Source organism: Buceros rhinoceros, unplaced genomic scaffold (assembly GCF_000710305.1).
Source record: "Buceros rhinoceros silvestris isolate BGI_N320 unplaced genomic scaffold, ASM71030v1 scaffold5428, whole genome shotgun sequence".
In the NCBI taxonomy this organism is placed as follows: Eukaryota; Metazoa; Chordata; class Aves; order Bucerotiformes; family Bucerotidae; genus Buceros; species Buceros rhinoceros.
In genome coordinates, this window is record NW_010425008.1 from 1 (window position 1) to 17,967 (window position 17,967).

Here is a 17,967-nt window from a genome sequence, read left to right on the forward strand (position 1 = left end):
CGGAAGCGCGGCAGGCTTCGGCATCAGTGTGCGGCACGGGGAGTTGGAAAAGTGTATTGGTTCCCTATCTCTGTCCTGTGGTTAGGCCTGCACCCTTTTCGCATCCTCGTCGCTGCATTCTCCCGCCGCTGCATTCTCCCGCCGCCTGCCTGGGTTGTTCCCTCACGCTGCGGAAGCGCGGCAGGCTTCGGCATCAGTGTGCGGCACGGGGAGTTGGAAAAGTGTATTGGTTCCCTATCTCTGTCCTGTGGTTAGGCCTGCACCCTTTTCGCATCCTGGTCGCTGCCTTCTCCCACCGCCTGCCTGGGTTGCTCCCTCTCGAGTGGTGCGGGTAGAACCTGATAGGAGAGGCATGTTGGCCTCGGTGTGCTGGCGACTCCCGTTGGGTTTGTAGTGAGGTTTTACTGAGAATTAAACGAACCGGGAAAATGTTTGTCCCTGCATTTTTAATGACAGCACCAAGGCTGCGGCTTTGTTTGGGGTAGGCAGCTAGTTGACATGGAGGTATAATTGTATGTTGAAAATTTGACCTGACAAGAGCTAGCTTAGTCACCTTAGCAGTTGCTATCAACACTTTTTACCCCGGCTCTTGGTAGCTAATCAATTGAATGATTTTGGTTAATTCCAAAAGTGAAGCGAGTTCTTAATTTTTTTTTCTTCATCACAGCTGTTTTGTTACTTGGTGGTAGCAACAATGCCTTAGTTTGTCCATGCATATTTAATGTATATCAAACAGAATTAAATGATCCTCAGTACTTTGTCAAACTTTGTCCTTCTGAAGAATAATGAGAAGGAGGACCAGGCAGTACACTGCTCACTAGAACAAGAAATCAATTTGTATTTCTTTTTCAAGACTTTTAGAAGACAAAATTTACAGTGTTTAACATAGTCTTGTTGACGTATTATTTTGTATTTTAAAATGGATAATGTGCTTTTAATTTTAGTGCTAGTCCAGAAGAATACAATACAGTTGTGCAGAAACCAAGACAAATACTCTGCCAGTTCATTGACAGAATTCTTACAGATGTCGATGTTGGTGGGTATTACATTCTTATCTTTTAAAATTATTATCCACTTTACGCTTTAAGTAATTCCTGCCCCCCTCCCAAAAGTTACAGCTCTAATTTCAACAAAGATTAGGAATTGACTGCAATATCATATAATGACTTTTTAAAAAATAACTTCCATGATGAAGTAACTTAGAAAAAGAAGGAGGGCTGAAATGCAATGCAGGGTTGTATGAGTATAAATGCTTGCAACATTGAAGATCAGGAGTATCATGTATTATGATTGTTCATTGAGTAATATAGCTTGCAAGTCTTAATACTCACAGGTTCTATCAGTATTGAAATACTTTGATATAAACAGCTTTATTTTTAGTTTTAGAATTCTAACAAAGCCATGTTTTAGTACTCCTTAAATCATGTTATAATTCCCATTATTACAGTAGTTTAACAACACTTTGGTGATTGTGAAATACATATAATATAAAATTATCATTTGTAGTTACCTGTGCATTTACATCAAGGAGAGTCACAGTAAGGGAAACTTACTGTTTCCAAGGTATAATTTCATGTAGCTGTCAGTAAGACTGATATTTTGTCTAATGAATTAATTCTCTTAAAGTCCTGAAAGGAAAGGCTATAAAAATAAAACAATTCCGATCTGCTTTAGATTCTGCTTTTGAATACATAAGTGTTGTGTTTAATAGTTACCGTGTAACTTTTCTGGTTAATTACTCTCTGAATGTGAGATAGTTTCCTTCTTGTGATAACTAACCACGTGGAATTTGGGTAAATCTCGTGTGATTCAGATACCTATTTCAATGGAGCTATAGAGCAGCAATGGATATGTTTAGTATTTTGCTAAATTCTCTGACTCAGTAAGCTGAACTTACTGTTTAAAAACTTGTATTTCTTGGAGATTTAGAACAATTCTTAGAGGTTTTTTCCTACCAAGGTAATAAACCTAGGGAAAATTGTGTGATTAAAAATTAGGTTGTTATCTATTTGCTATTCTTCACTTATCAAACAGTTATAGAACTAACTAGTGTTAATGAATAAGTCAGTGGACTAACAAGTAACTAACTAGTGTTAATGAATAATATTTAAGGTGATTAATTTATATTTTTCTTCATACAGTTTGGTGTCATATAATGAGTTTGCAATATGTAAAAAATTGCCTTAATGGATTAAGAAAGCATACATTGATAAATTTACAGGTTTAATACCATATCATAGTATTTTATATTAAAAAATTACTCTTTCTCTTTAGGTGTGAAAAAAATTTGTGAAGTTGATTTATTACAAAGCTAATTCAGAAATGTATCTCTTTTTTTTTGAAGTTGCTTTGGAACTGATTAAGAAATCAGATTCACAGCCAAGTTCTGTAATGTTGCTTGATTTTATTCAACATATCATGAGATCTTCCCCGCTTATGTTTGTAAATGTGGGTGAAAATCAGGAGGAAACCGAATGCAGTTGCATTGGTGAGTTTGTTGAAAATGTTTATGTTGAAGCTTGTTATTTTTAAGTTTTCTGACAATGGAATCATACAAAAGGACAAAAATGGGAAAAAGGCAGATTCGTAAGTTCGGTGTTACGTATTTGTAAGTGGCTATTATGATAGACTTAATATTGTGAGTTGATTTGCACTTGTGAGAATGGAAATTTATCAGGACAGAGTTTGACCTTATCACCATTGCTTAGTCATACTACCCAGTGTATGTTGAGGAGATACCCTGTATACATATTCATTGCCTGAGGTTTTCTTTGACAGAAGAAAATGTCTTTTTTTCCTTTACTCCCTGCATGCACCCACACTCTACCCCCTTTTCCTCTTTTTCAATATGATCTGCTGAAGAAATGTCTCTCTGAATGCTCTCTGTTTACTAAGCCTACATGCATTTATCTTAGGTTTTCTTTTGTTTTACTGCTAAGCAACCTGCTCTCAAGGAGGTGCTTGTAATAGGAGGGTTTGGGTTTTATCCTAAAAATTTTCTGTTTGCTGTTTCTTTTTTATTGTCATAGAATTTAGTAATTGGATTATAACAAGGCTTCTCCGAATTGCTTCGACTCCAAACTGCAACTCATTGCACAAGAACATTTGTGATGTCATTTGCTCTTTACTTTTCCTGTTTAAAATGAAGAGTTGCTCCATTTTCGAAGTACTAACAAAAGACTTGCTACAGCTTTTCCGAGATTTAATCTTCCTGCATGAAAGAGATGCACAAAACCATCTCTGGGTAGGTGGACTGGTCTGGCCAGTGACTGTAAAGAGATTTTCAAGCAATACAAGTGACAATGTGGGATATTTAAGTCTGGCACCATTACAGCTGATGGGTATGCCTAATGTAGATTGTTTGGAAGTTATATTAATGTCTATTCTGACAGATATTGTTGCAGATGTATTTTTTGTACGACAAGATAATCTCCTCTGGGAGATAGGCTGCTCCCTGTTGGAGTATGGCAGTCTGAAAGTTAAAGCTTTGGCAGTGGAGCTTTTAGTAAAATTAATTCATTTAGGAGGACCTCCAGAACAACTGGCCAGTGTTTTCTTTGCAGCCTTTTTTGGAATTTTACAGTCAGCACTTGAAATGGATACTGAAGAATCAGAACTCTTTGGAGAACCACTCTTACTGTTGGTGAGGACGTTGTTGCCTTTTGAAGCAGATTCTTACAAAAATATCGAACCTGTGTACTTGAATATGCTACTAGAGAAGCTCTGTGCATTGTTTGAAGGTGATGTGTTTAGGTGTCTTCAGTCTGAAAAGCTGAAAGCTGCTTTTTGCCATATACTGCAATATTTTCTGGAGTTTGTTCCAGCTGGCTACGAATCTGCCTTACAAGTAAGAAAAGTACGTATCAGTACCGTATGTGAAGTTTTTCTGAGTGTGCTTGGAACTCAGGAAGAACAAGAGGTAGGTTAATTTTAAAAGCTGTATTTTGTGTGATTAGATCATGTACAAAAACCTACATTTGTGCAAAACAAAAAATCTAGGAAATGCTATTTTTAGTTTCATAATTAGATTCATACTCCTTGTTTCTCAAATGTTTCACATATTTGAACAGGTCAGAGTTGGATGGATGTCAGGTAGTTGGATGGATTTTAGATGTATTAAGCTATTTAGAAGCTATGCAGGCAGAAGGGTCTGTCTGTAATAGTATAACATGAGGATGAGGCGTAAAGTATGCTCATAGCATACTTTGCAAGTAATTTCCCTTCACCTGAGTGGCTCTTACTTTCTAATCATGTGCTTTTTAGTTGTGTATGCTGGGGATAGACTGACAGAAAGGTTTGAATTAACATAGAATCATAATACTTCAGATTGGAAGGGACCTTTAAAGGTTGTCTAGTTCAGCCTCCCCTGCAAGTGAGCAGGGACACCTTTAAGTAGGTCAAGTTGCTCAGAACCCCATCCAACCTTACTTTGAATGTTTCCAGGCATGGGGCATCTACCATCTCTCTGGGCAACCTGTTCCAGTGTTATACGACCTTCATCGTAAAAAAATGTCTTCCTTATGTCCAGTCTAAAACTACCCTTTTAGTTTAAAACCATAATGAGGTGTTGACATGCTGAGTGTTCCCGCTACTCTGTACACCTATATGCATAACATATTTATTGTCTCTTAAACTTGTATGTGTCTGTCTTGATGGCTTTGGTAGCAAGGTATTATGGCAACAACTGGGAGACAGCTGTACTAGCTGCATTCTCTCTGGTAGGAATACAGGAGATATTGCTTACGAGTGTTTTGATCTTGTAATTAAGATTTCTGAACAGAATTGTTCTCAAGAATTTTGTTACCATAATGTTTTGAGATTTTATATCTTAATTCAGAAACAAATTACCATGTCTTTGAGAAGTAAGGCATAGCATACATCACGGTACCACTGTTGTTTGTCCATCCCAGTATCTGGTGAGTCCACTTTATACAGCATTAAAAACACAAACGGAAGAAATCTTCCAAGAGTTTCATCAGAACCAGCTAGATACTTCTGATACTGATGGATGGAGCAGCAGCCATGATGAAGTTCCAGAGAAGAGACGACGACTAAGCCTAACAACAAAGCATCCAAAGATATCACCTACACCAGTAATGTATGACGCTTACTCAGTAACTACTTTTAAAGTAATTTGACTAGTGAGTAATAATAAATGTCAGGTTTTTTTGAGGTGGTTTTTCATTACAACCAATTGAAAGATGTTCTGGGAAAAGATCTAAATGATGCTTTGATTTAACTTTAGTAAAGAATGTATTTTTAATATGTCCAATGCAAATTATTTTTATTTTTACACACTGAAAATACAAGACCTGAGAGAATACATACAGAATGACAGAATCGTGTGTGGTTATGCTGTTGCACTGGATATACTTAAAGCAGGTCTAGTTAAGTTATTCTCAGCTGAACAAAGCCATTTCTTTCATCCTCTGCTTGTGCTTTGCTTCAGCTCCCTGATTATTTTGGACTTCTTCCAGCACATTTTTCTCTTTCTTGTATTTGGGTACTCAAAACTGGCTTCAGCATGCTGTACCCCAGGTGTAGGCTCGCTTCGCTTTTGATAATACATCCCAGTATGTTGTTGATCTTTTTAACAATTCAACTTATCCACAAGTCCACTGGATCATTTTCTCCAAAGCTGCTTGCAAGCCCATTAGCCCTCAGCCTGTTCTGTGTTATGTGGGTTTTTTGTACTAGTTGCAGGTTTTACGTGTTTCTGAAGCTCTTGTCAGCCTAGTTTTCCAGCTAGTTGAGGTCCTCTGAATAAGCAGCTCTTGTTTTATCCACAGAGCTACAGGTCTCATTGTAGAAAGGAATCAAGTTAGTGTGGTATGATTTGTCCTTGGTAAATGTGTGCTGACTGTCCCCAGTCACCTTCTTGTCCCCCACATGGCTAGAAATGAGCTAAGGAAAACTTTTTCCATAACTTTCACAGGGACTGCGGTTAGGCTGGCAGGCCTGTAGTTCTTGGATTCTCTTTTTTGCCTCTCTTGAAGATGGGTGTAATGTTTACCTTTTTAGTCATCAGGAACCACCTTGGTCACCATGACCTTCCAAAGACTGTAGAGTTATACCTTCATAGTCTTTCAGATAAGTCTGATTTGCATCATACTTAGCTTCAGAGTTAGTATCTTGTTCTCCCAAAGAGCACATTTAAGCTAAAGCTTTATTTGGTGTTTTTCTAATCCTGTATCCCACGTAGATTAGTTCTGGTTTTGCTATGATGAATTACCTTTTCTGGAAAACATTTGGTGTTTTTCTAATCCTATATCCCACGTAGATTAGTTCTGTTTTTGCTATGATGAATTACCTTTTCTGGAAAAAAGTATGTGTTGGAAGATAATTCATGTGGTCAAATTACAGACTTGGTCCTGTAAACATGAAATTGAAGAGCACTCTATGGAATGCCATCACAAAGAAAGCTACATCCTTAATATTTATCCTTGAGAAAGAAATTCTGACAGCAGACGTTCTTCAGACTGTGGAAGGGATTGCCGTAATTCTGCAACTAGCTGCTTTGTGCATAGTTCATTGTTCTTCCCCCCAAAATTCTACCAGGTAAAGGTACCAAGGTGAAACCGTGAGACCAATAGTTTCTTGTAACTGTTACACTGATTTGTGTAGATTAACTTAATGCTTGCACGTGTACCAGGACACGTATTGGAGAAGTCGTGTATATGTTGAAGTAGTACATTTTCGGAAGTAACTTTGCTTACAAGCAATTCAATATTAAATGTTTATAGTCTGTTGCATTGATCCTATGATTTCTATTTTAACAGCATAGATCATAAAGTAACTCATCCGTGTAACTCTGACACGTGTAAGAATACTCCGAGCTCCTCAGATTCAGTGGTGAATATACAGTTCACATGGATTTCCTCTGATTTTATCACAAGAGTAGTGAATGTCTGCAGAAACCTGTTAGAGGCTGCTACGCAGATTGTTAACCTAGAACAAGTGATTGACAGAATAGTGAAAATCTTTGATGCTTTGCTCTATGCACAAGGTGAGAAATCCTTTGAACCTGCATGTCTTTTATTGGATTTGTAAATAGGAGTGCCTCTGACTAAATTGGTCTGTTGTGGTAGAGGTACTGAAATTACAGATCTTGTGTTAAAACTCCACTTGCTGTACATTAAAGATTAAATCTAAAAAAGAATATTCTTCTTTGTTTAGAGAGCTTCCATTGCATTCCTTTTTGAGCATGATTTACTAGTCTTTATCTTCAGTTCTATTGATTTTTATCTGAACAGGAAACTACATGGGGATAGAGAATATGCATAAGAAACAAACAAACTTTCAGGAGTTTTCTTTTTAAAATACAGAGAGGCAGCATTCCTTTCTGTTTCGCTCGAAGATTTCAAACCTTCTGATTAGCTTCAGCAAATGTAGCGTGCAAGAAGTGTACTAAAAGTACTAAGTACTTCCATGTTTTTTTTAAAAGTAGGTAGTAGGATGGAGGACAGATTCTACAGAGACTAAAGTGTTCAGCTTACTAGCCACCCCAAAGTCTGCCTGAGAGTCTTCATACAAATGCAGAGATACTGTAGTTGTATTCATTCTGTTGTTCTGTATTACCTGCTGTCAACTGTTTAATGAAACTTTTAGATTATTTTGATGGAGCACTACATAGTTTTTTATTTATGTCTGAAATATAGGATAGGAATGTGTGGGAATAGTGTTACTAATCTTTGTTGACAGAAAAAATAACATTTTGTAGCAAAACAAGAACATAAAATATTCATCTGTTTTATAAACTATACAGAGCTGTAAAAGTAAGAGGTGTTTTGTTTTGTTTTCCCCCCTAGTGAAAATTGCACTGAGTGATCAAATTCTTGATAACTTATGTGGATTGCTGTCTCTGCCCTGGATATACAGCCATCCTGATGATTCTTCTTTTAAACCATCTGCTTTTGGGTTTGATCCTCTAGTTTTGAGTCAAAAAACTGCACAGAGTTTCTGTAAGTATGTTAAAGTATATAAAACCTCATATCTCTCTGGAATGATTGTTCTGAAGTAAAATTATTTTCTTTGCCCTCCTATGAAGTTTAAACCAAGTAATTATCTGGTTTGTTTTGTTTTTTCCCTTTAGCAACCCAAACTCAGTCACGCTGTGTGTTCCTTCTGTCTCTCTTCCCAAGAAACATTCATCTGGATTGGAGAAAATCCATTCATCACTGGGCACTCCAAAGTCCCCATGAAGTAATTCGGGCTACATGCATTAAAGGATTCTCTCTCCTGCTTCCCACCTTGCTCACCAAGTGCACACCAAGTGTGCAGACCTGCAGTATGATTCCCAAAGCTCTTTTGTATGTATTAAGGCTGCTTTTCTGAGTTCATACAAGAAGAAAAATGGACACATAAGAAATGTAGTATAAGCAAAAAAAAAAATTTCTATTTGCTACATCTCAAGTTCAGAAATTGTATAAGTGTCAATATCTGTATGATAGAATGGTGATGGCTTACCATGTAGGTATAGAAGTTACTTCGCTATTTGAAGGACCCCATTTCTAATTAATAAGTTTAAATGAAGGAGGGGAAATGAGATACACTTGTCTCTTAAAATCTTTCCAATTTCTCTGCCTCTTGTAGGTGTTGTCTTCTGTTGTATTGTGTCTAGTCTTCATTTTCTTTATACCGTGCCAGGCTAGCCATGCCCGGTGCTACTTCAAACATTTAATAGAACTTGAGGGAAATCTGAGAAGGAAAAAAATAATTTCGTGTGACAGATCCTTAAATTGTCGTTATTGTGCTTTCAGTAAAGGTAGAAAAATCAGACCATGTAGAATTTCTAGGTAAATGACCTTCTAAACTGGTTTAATTTTTGTTTCCATTTCAGGAATCAAATCAAAGATGAGTCTGAGCTAGTCAAGGAGGCTTGTGCTGCTATAGTTGGGAAATTATCTTGCTGTCTTTCTGGTACATTCAGTATACAACCTTCCTTAGCAGACTCTGCTATTAAGCACGTTACTTCTGGTATTTTATGTAGCAGCCTTACTGTGACTTGTACTCGTGAAGTAACTTGTTCTGTGCAAGCCTGTGTTTTCAAGCCATTTCTTACTCTCCTCAAGAACGAAGTATCCAGCTCAGTAAAGCTAGGTATGTGACTTTACCTTTATTAACATTCTGCTCTTCTGTATGAGGTACAAAGTTACTACTTCTGTACTTTTCTCCATTCTTTCTTACTATATCTTTTTTTAATAGCTATAATGGTGATTGAAATGTTGTATTTCATTTGATATCAGTGCTAATGTTTGATGTTGTCATTCGTATTGTTTTTAAACTAGCTTGGCTTAATTTTGGTCTATGACTATATGTAGAAATGTAATACTTGGTAAAATCTGAATTTTAAACATCATCTGGTTTGACAATATTTACTCTTTTGATAAAAAATATCGTGTGCTTTGTGGCTTACTTGTATCGTTGCCTTGTGCACTTCAATAGATTTTTTTTTAAAAAATATTTTTTCCTTTCCTCCTCCAACCTATACCACCCAGCATTTATAGAAAATATACCTCATCTTTGCAAACATCTGGATTTTAACACTGATGAGTCCAGTGTGAAGATTCTTGTTGGGTCTTTATTAAATCTAATGGAAGATCCAGACAAAGATGTCAGAGTGGCTTTCAGTGACTGCATAAAGAACATACTAGAATCCTTAGACTCTGAAGAAGGCTTCATAAAAGAGGTGAATTCATATTTATTTTTGATTCTTTTTCTTAACTTATTATGGGTTTTGTTTCACTAATGCCAAACACTCAAAATTTTTTTGTTTGTTTTATTTTCATGTGTTCAAGCTGTTTGTTTCAAGAATGAAAGAAGCCTATACAAATGCCAAAATATCAAGAAATAATGAGCTTAAAGACACCTTGATTCTCACAACAGGAGATATTGGAAGGTATTTTTTTGATAGGATCTTGATACTGCTTTGCAATTTTTAGTTTGTGATGCAAAGTAACTTTTTTGTTCCAGTGTAAATATAAGATTAAATGACTTATTTCAAGGTCAGCCTTTGTCTAGAGTCCTTTGCAACTGTACTAAGCTGTTGATTCATATGGAGTATTTTTCATTTGCTTCTGCCCTCTCATAGGAAGTACAGATGCGACTATGCAAATACAATGATGCGTCATTTTTGCATTTTAGAAATTGTCTATGCTTAAGTCATCTTATTAATACAATGATTCTTTTTTCCTTTTTAATTCTTTTTCTTCTGCTTGCTTTGTAAGGGCATCAAAAGGAGATTTGGTACCATTTGCCCTCTTGCATTTGTTACATTGTTTGTTGTCCAAGTCAGCTTCAGTGGCTGGAGCAGCACACGCAGAAATTCGATCCCTGGCAGCGGCTAAGTCCGTAAAACTGCAAGCTTTTTTCAGTCAGTACAAGAAACCTATCTGTCAGGTAAAAAGAAAAAAGAGGGGGTTGTTAAGAAAGGCATATGTTTAGGTTCTTCCGGTATATTTTGAAAATGGTATTAAAGGTAAAAATTACGGTATTTTACAAGGTGAAATCTTATAGGACAAGGAAGAGATGATTTAAAAAACAAAAGAAAAAAACTCCCCACTGACATTCAGGAAGGAATGGAAGATCTTTGACTTTGTCATGATCTTCTCCCCTCAACAGGATTGCTTTTTATTCCCTAGATGCTGTCATTCTGCAATAGAGAAACTATATAGTTTCTTGCATTGTGTGGTACCATTGCTGCCACAAGAGGCTGTGATTTAAGATTGATATGGAAGTCAGTATTTTACAGGCATAACACCGACATGATTGATTTGTTCTTTTGTTATATGCATTACCTAAGGCAAAATTTCTGTTTAAAAGAGAATTACCAAAACCAGGCTTTTCTAATTTTGAATATTTTTTTTAATAATGTGATGTCTGAATCCAAGGTTGCAAAATTACATGCTATTTTTAAGTGGATGATAATCCAGTTCTATAGTAAAGAAATAATCACAAATCTATATGCAATAAATGAGAAAGAAAAACAGATGCCTAGAAAAAAGAGCGAAACTCATCTGTATATTTTTAAGGAGTGAAAAAAGAGGAAAATAATGCTAAATATGTATTTCTTTATTCTTAGTTTCTAGTGGAATCCCTGCACTCCAGCCAGATGGCAGTATTGAGTGCTCCATGCCAGGGTAATGAGCTACAGAAACAAACAGCTGCTCACCAGAGAGAAATGGCTCTGGACATGTTATCTGAGATCGCCAGTGTATTTGATTTTCCAGATCTAAATCGCTTTCTCTCAGTAAGTTGGTTGATCCTTTTTACTTGTGATTTTTACTTCTTTTGTGTGTGTGTGCTTGTGAATTTCCATCTTAGTCCACAACTTTTCTGTGAATGTCACAGATCTGAATTTTTTTCTCTAATTGCTGTTGTTTTTATGATATAGAATACTTTTAGATTGCTGCAACTTGGAGCTCGAATACAGAGGAACAGTTTTATCAACAAGTTAGTGGTGGCTACAGTGCTAGTTCTAGTATGACAGGTAATGACCTAACTAAGGTCTGGAGTATGCACTGAGTATATCTAAATTAATGGTGTAGTGCACTTGCAGGCATTCTTTGTAAGGCATGATTTTTGCATGGTGTCTGCTTTCTTGTTTCAAATGAAGAAAGCTATTGTTCTATGGATAAATCTTTTCTTGGTCTGGTTAGGTATCTGTTTTCCTTGAAGCCTAAGTAGCTTCATTTTCATACCTGTATTTTCCTTGTTGTTAGATGGGAAATTTACAACAATTAAGTAAGCAGTGGTATAGCTGACTGGTAGGTTGGGGAAGTGGTGGTGTTTGGGGGTTGTTGGATTTTTGTTTGGTTGATGTGGGGTAGGAAGACAAAACAAACTAAAGTGTTAGAGCTGAAAATGAATGGAGGGCTTAACACTCCCCTTATGGCTGCAGGCAGAGAAGCAGGCTTGACTGGGGGAATGAAATTAATTTAATTCAAAAACCATGAATCATCACTTAAGGATAGGACAGAGAGAAGGAGAGAACAGTGAGATCTTAAATATGTGCATACAGATACCTTCTCTCTACCTACTGTGAGCCCTCAGGACACACAGTCGGTGCCAGAGGTGGGGCAGGATAATACAGGAGCGGGGTGGGGGGTGCAGTCCTTTTAACCTCTGGCATGAAGTTCAAGGCTGTTTTGTGGGACAAACTTCCTGTGTACACATGGCCCTCTCGCCCTACAGGAGACAGCTCGGCACAGCTGCCTCCATTCAGTGTGGGGGTGGGTGGGTCGGTGGGGTTGAGTATGGGGGGGTATGATCATTGCTCGGGCTGATGTCTTCAGCCCTGTGCAGGCTGGTTTCCAAAACTCAAAGTCACTAGGTTTCCAGGGGAATTTCAGGGTCTCTTTCTGCATTCCAGTGGTGCCTTCAGTCTCAGTGCACTGACCCATTCTCTCTTCCCTCACCGGTGATTAATCATTTAGGGTAGGGGCCTTGGGTTCCTGCATCCCGGTCCCTCTTCCTTCCACCCCTGCTAGTAATCAACAAAGTTAAAAGTCTACTGGTCACACAGAACATCTTTACTGTCCCAAAATTATAGTTGAAGAAAAGTTCCTGTTACCAAGGTGACTGCTTCAGTGGTTCTCTCTTTCGTCCTTCCCCTTCCAAACAAAAAGAGCATGCCAAAAAGAGAGCAAAGTGTTTGCCCCTTTCCTCTTTATAGCGTTGTTCAAAGAGGCATTAATTGACATGGCTTGGGCCAAGGGCAGGTGCGAAATTGGAGGCTGTAGCCCCATCCCCCACGCTACCTGAGGGCTACAGGTGCAAACAGCCCCCCTTGCCCTGGTGCCAAAATCCTAAACCATGACAGTTACTTTTCTTCTTTTTTTTTAAGATTTACTCTTGTGGAGAATCTGGATGGATGCAAAAAATGCTAGCTTACTTTTTGATTGCATGTTTCACAGTATTGATTAGATGAAGCAACTCCTTAAGTAATTGTCTTTATTTTTTCTGCATTTCTACTAGATATTTTACATATTATTAAAGTTCTTCTTTATTCATACATATGGTCATACATATGGCCAGAGATGTGTGGTGTTGTAGTGACCCAAATGGAAAAAAGATGAACCCTGGGTTTTTGGAGGGTTTTTTTCTTTATTTGTTTTTTCCATTAAGTGTTGTTCTTAATTTACCAGCGGACCCTACAAGTTTTGCTTCCTGACCTTGCAGCCAAGGCTAGTCCTGCAGCCTCCGTGCTTATTCGAACCATAGCAAAACAGCTGAATGTAAACCGAAGAGAGATTTTAATCAATAACTTCAAATACATCTTTTCTCATTTGGTCTGTTCCTGCTCCAAGGATGACCTTGAGCGGGCGCTTCATTACCTCAAGGTAAATTGACATTTACTCTATTATACGTGTGGATTAGGAGCAACAATTGAATAGTGAGCTTTCTGCTTTATTTAAGTTAAGGTATTGCAAAGCATAAGTGGGAAAGTTGTATATGCAGAAGTTTTGTTCTGTTATGTATAATCTGTTCTGTTGGCTCTGAGGAACCGTTGTAAGATATTTTTGTGAACTTAAAAACTCTAAAAACTTTGTTTACATAACATTGAGCTGATTGGAAGCTTTTTCTTGGATTTTTATGGTAAATCAACCAGAGTCCAATGCCTTGTGTCTCTCAGTGTGTTAGTTTCATTGTGATGAAATGAAGACTTGATTTCTCTTTGCTATTTGATTGTAGAATGAGACCGAGATAGAGCTGGGCAGCTTGCTGAGACAGGACTACCAGGGTCTGCATAATGAGTTATTGTTGCGTATAGGAGAACACTATCAACAAGTCTTCAATGGTTTGTCAATATTGGCTTCATTTGCATCTCATGATGATCCCTATCAGGGACCTAGAGAAATAACATCACCTGAACAAATGGTAAGGATGTCAAAATATTCATGTTCAGTTTTGTTCGATATTTTTTTTTTTCTCTAGTCTGAGAGTGAAGACAATTTGATATTCTCTGAACACCACTTATCTGAGGCAAAAAGTGGACGAAAGTCTGGCATTTCATATTAAATGTTCCTGTAATAGGGAGATGCATACCAAATAGGCATTAAAAAAACCCCAGACAAACAACCCCCCAAAAACCAAATGCGTATACAAACCTCCAAATCCTACCAAAAAACCCCCAACCCATAGCCTAATAGAGATGTCTTTCGTTAACGTTGGTATTTCTTAAGGAGCAGTGTATATATTTGGGTTTCTTATCATTTGTCTTTCAGAATTAACATGTCATACTTGCTTTTTCATTTCTTAAGATTAGGAATGTTTTAATAGTAAGATTATTTGGGTTTGTTTTTTATTTTCTTACTTTGTTTCCCCCTCCACAGGGTGATTATCTGCAACCTAAATTGCTTGGTATCTTGGCTTTTTTTAATATGCAGTTACTGAGTTCCAGTGTTGGCATTGAGGATAAAAAAATGGTGCGTAAACTCGTCTTTGTTTTAATATTCAAAATTAAACAAGTGCTATTTTAATATTCAAGGCTTACTCATGTGATTGTGCAACTGTCACTGAAATCTGAAAGATACTTATCTGAAAGATAAGGTTTTGACATGGTTCTTGAAAACTGATCTCACTGTGGCTAGGACCTCCATGTAAGCTCAGAAGTTTTTGTTTTGATTCTTTAATGCTCAGCTAATGTACATATTTCAGTCAAACATGGTGTATGTAATAAGTCAGTCAACCCGTAGTTACATAGGAGGAGTCAAAGTGTATGTTTCATATGAGTGAAAGAAACAAACTGGAGTATGAGGGAATATGGAGGTAAACTGGAGGTACTGCAGGGAACATGGTTATAAAGGCACCAGAGAGCAAAGCTAAAGAAAATAAGATGCAAATCCAAGAGAAATAAGGTTTTATCGGTTTTGCTTCTCACAGAACAGCTCCTTTCAGCTTTATGGTTTAGAGCAGTTAGAGCTCACATCTTGAGGCAAAGCCTGAAAACTCTGCTCTGCCGAGGCAATGCTTCTAACCACAAGACAGGCCTTACAGCCACCTTACACAGGTAGAGCAGATGATTTTTGTAGGGAATTTTTCAGTGCTAAAATGTAGACAACCTTTACGTTGATGGACTACATTTTCTCTGGTGTTCTTTCAAGCTTTTTGCTTCTCAGATATTCACATTGAGATGCTCTCATTTTCATAGCCCCATGTCTTCAGGCTTTCTGAATTTCTTGATTTGTATAGCATTTCTTCTGTTGCACCTGCTGTTGTTTCTATCTTTCCTCATTCTCTTTTTGTTCTTGGTGAGTTTCCTCTGCCATGACCTTTCCTCAGGCTCATGTTTCTTCCTGTGTCACTGATCTGTCACGCTAGATGTTGTATAGTGTTACTGTGACTGAAATATCTCTTCTGACTTTCACTGGCCCCATTGGCAACTGAGTTACTACCTGTTCCTTGAAGCACACAAATCATTTCTGCCAGAAGTTGTGCGTCAATTCTATTGTTGGTTTTGTTGTGGCTTTTAAAATGTGAGCTGGATTGTTTTCTCTATATTTCCAAAACCTGCGCTTTTCAGCTTCTAAAACTTTGGACATACAATCAATCATGTCTTATAACAGACTTCTATAACCATTAATTCCTTTGGTGTCCACAGTTCTTCCCTTGTCAATCTGTTTTAATGACTTTTTTCTTACAATACTGTCATTACAGATTCCCTTTCATTCTCTTTTCCTCTAACCCCCAAATTCTTTATTGAAACATCAGACTGAATTTGATGTCTTATATGGTATGATTTCTTAAGCCAGGATAGCCTGGTTTTATTGGAAGGTATGACTTACATATGTTTTACTGAATATCTAATACACTAAAACGACTTTTCTCTGTCTCTAGGCTTTAAACAGTCTTATGTCTTTAATGAAGCTCATGGGTTCCAAACACATCAGTTCAGTAAGAGTGAAGATGATGACTACACTGAGAACAGCTCTAAGATACAAGGATGACTTTCCTGAACTGTGTTGCAGGTGAACTTACAGTGTAACCAAAGTGACATACTTGCGATTTTTGTCCTTGAATACACTGGGGTTTTTTCTAGACAATAATCTAAACCACAAATCTGAAATAATGTAAGATGCTTCTCATGACTCGCCTAAAATGTCTTTATACAGAGAAGAAACATTGATTACTATTGTTTTGTTGTCTTTTCATGTTTAGAGCCTGGGATTGTTTTGTTCGAAATCTGGACCATTCGTACCTTGGCTCTTTGCTTAGTCATGTGATAGTAGCATTATTGCCCCTTATACATATCCAACCAAAGGAAACTACAGCAGTATTTTACTTCCTCATAGTTGAGAACAGGTACCGTACAAAATATTTTCAGTTACAATCAATAGGAATGGTGATAACCCTAAATTAAAGTTGTCCATCACTGAGATGAGAAAAACATATTTTTCTGCAAAACAGTATGTTGTTCTATAAAATTCCTACTTGTCTAAATTTTAAAACGAGATTTTGAAATTTGGCAAGTGATAACCTCATCTGAAAAGGTGTATTTATATTGTCCTTATAAAACCGTATGACGCTGTGGCCGAGTTACAACCCGTTCAGACAATTACTCCTGCCAGGTTTTGCAGATTCTGCATCTTCTGCTGGTATGGAAAATTACCTACTTCGACCTCCAGCTATAAGCTGGAGAGAAGTGTACGGAGTTTGAAATAAAGAGGAAACGAGTTCTTTATTTGTTTCCTTCAGTAATTAGTGTTACAATTATGAAGTACCCAGAATTTAATGTTGAGTGAGATACATTCTCTTCACAAGTGGTCACACCAACTGAAAATAAAAAAGTCTAACACAAAACACTTAAACTTTTGTGACTGAACATTTTTAAAGACAATATCAAGTCTTAATTACTTTTCATCTTAATGTATTGTAGCTTAAAATTATGATTTTTTTTTTTGTTGTTACTGTTAGGAATGGTGGCATTTTATATCTTGATTACTTCTGTTAGATTTTCATTTTTCTTGCACTCTATCATAGCAATGGCGTTGAAAATAAAAGATGACAATAGAAATAATAAGGCTTTTGAAGGTGCCCGAAGTAGCAAAATTAAAAGAGATTTCTTCATGTTAGAAACACAGAATTCTTTTTTTGGTTGTGTGTGTTCTTATGAGGAAAACTGGAACTGGATTCTCATCAAATGGGATTATCCTCACCCATTGGTCAGTTCCAGAATAAGGAAAGCCAATCCTGGTAGAGATGAATGGTAACTTTGAAAGCTTTGTAAAGAACTGTCTTTAAAAGAGAAGATAATTTAAAGGGGAGAGATATCCATGGTTTAGTTGAGTAACAAGAGAAACAAATTCTTTTAAAACATGTATTAATTAGATTTAAAAAATCATAGAATATACTTTTTTCTGCTTTTCAAGCCTTTGTTCTAGTCATTACATTTCATTGCTTTCTTTTGATGTGTTTTAAGATTTTTATGGTCCAACTAATGTTTGCAATGTTCTTTGCAATATTCATTTTACAACTCTTAGGGATGCAGTACGAGACTTTTTACACGAAATATATTTTCTGCCTGACCTTCCAGAACTAAAAGATATTCAGGTTGTCCTTCAGGAATACAGAAAGGTACAGCTTCTTTTAATTGTTTATTTAATACATCAAAGTAATTCATGACAGATGAGGAAAACATGTAAATTTTATTGTTAAGCAGAAGTAGTATTTATCTGCCTCCTACAAAAAAGAATTTGTGTGTTACCAGAATACTTTGGAGCAGATTCTGATCTTTCTTTAGAAGTGAAATGTGCTCATGTTTAACATGCTTGTTTCTGTACCATCTCCTGAACACTGACTTTTCATCTCTTTGAGACTAAAGACGTGAGATGAAAAGTCAGCAGTATTAGCTATGGGAATGATTGTGTTATGACATTGTGTTACTTTTAATTTGATCCTTCTTCCATATTTTCTTTAAATGTAAGAAAGTTTGTCTATTTTTAGTTTGTCTATGGTTCGCCTCTGCTT

General features: G+C 36.8%; 1 protein-coding gene across 1 annotated transcript in view; it reads left to right on the plus strand.

Moving 5' to 3' along the window:
• Nucleotides 1-85: 85 nt before the first annotated feature.
• Nucleotides 86-17,967, plus strand: part of ATR (ATR serine/threonine kinase) — a gene marked incomplete at its 5' end in the record, with an annotated part of 46,002 nt that continues 28,120 nt past the window's right edge. Inside the window, 20 exon segments of the mRNA XM_010140979.1 lie at nucleotides 86-223; nucleotides 945-1,036; nucleotides 2,345-2,488; nucleotides 3,030-3,919; nucleotides 4,911-5,098; nucleotides 6,364-6,564; nucleotides 6,780-7,006; nucleotides 7,809-7,961; nucleotides 8,093-8,309; nucleotides 8,840-9,099; nucleotides 9,498-9,688; nucleotides 9,798-9,898; nucleotides 10,227-10,398; nucleotides 11,081-11,248; nucleotides 13,146-13,340; nucleotides 13,693-13,878; nucleotides 14,334-14,426; nucleotides 15,838-15,968; nucleotides 16,159-16,302; nucleotides 17,481-17,574. Of these exon segments, the coding sequence (XP_010139281.1) occupies nucleotides 86-223; nucleotides 945-1,036; nucleotides 2,345-2,488; nucleotides 3,030-3,919; nucleotides 4,911-5,098; nucleotides 6,364-6,564; nucleotides 6,780-7,006; nucleotides 7,809-7,961; nucleotides 8,093-8,309; nucleotides 8,840-9,099; nucleotides 9,498-9,688; nucleotides 9,798-9,898; nucleotides 10,227-10,398; nucleotides 11,081-11,248; nucleotides 13,146-13,340; nucleotides 13,693-13,878; nucleotides 14,334-14,426; nucleotides 15,838-15,968; nucleotides 16,159-16,302; nucleotides 17,481-17,574 (3,985 nt within the window).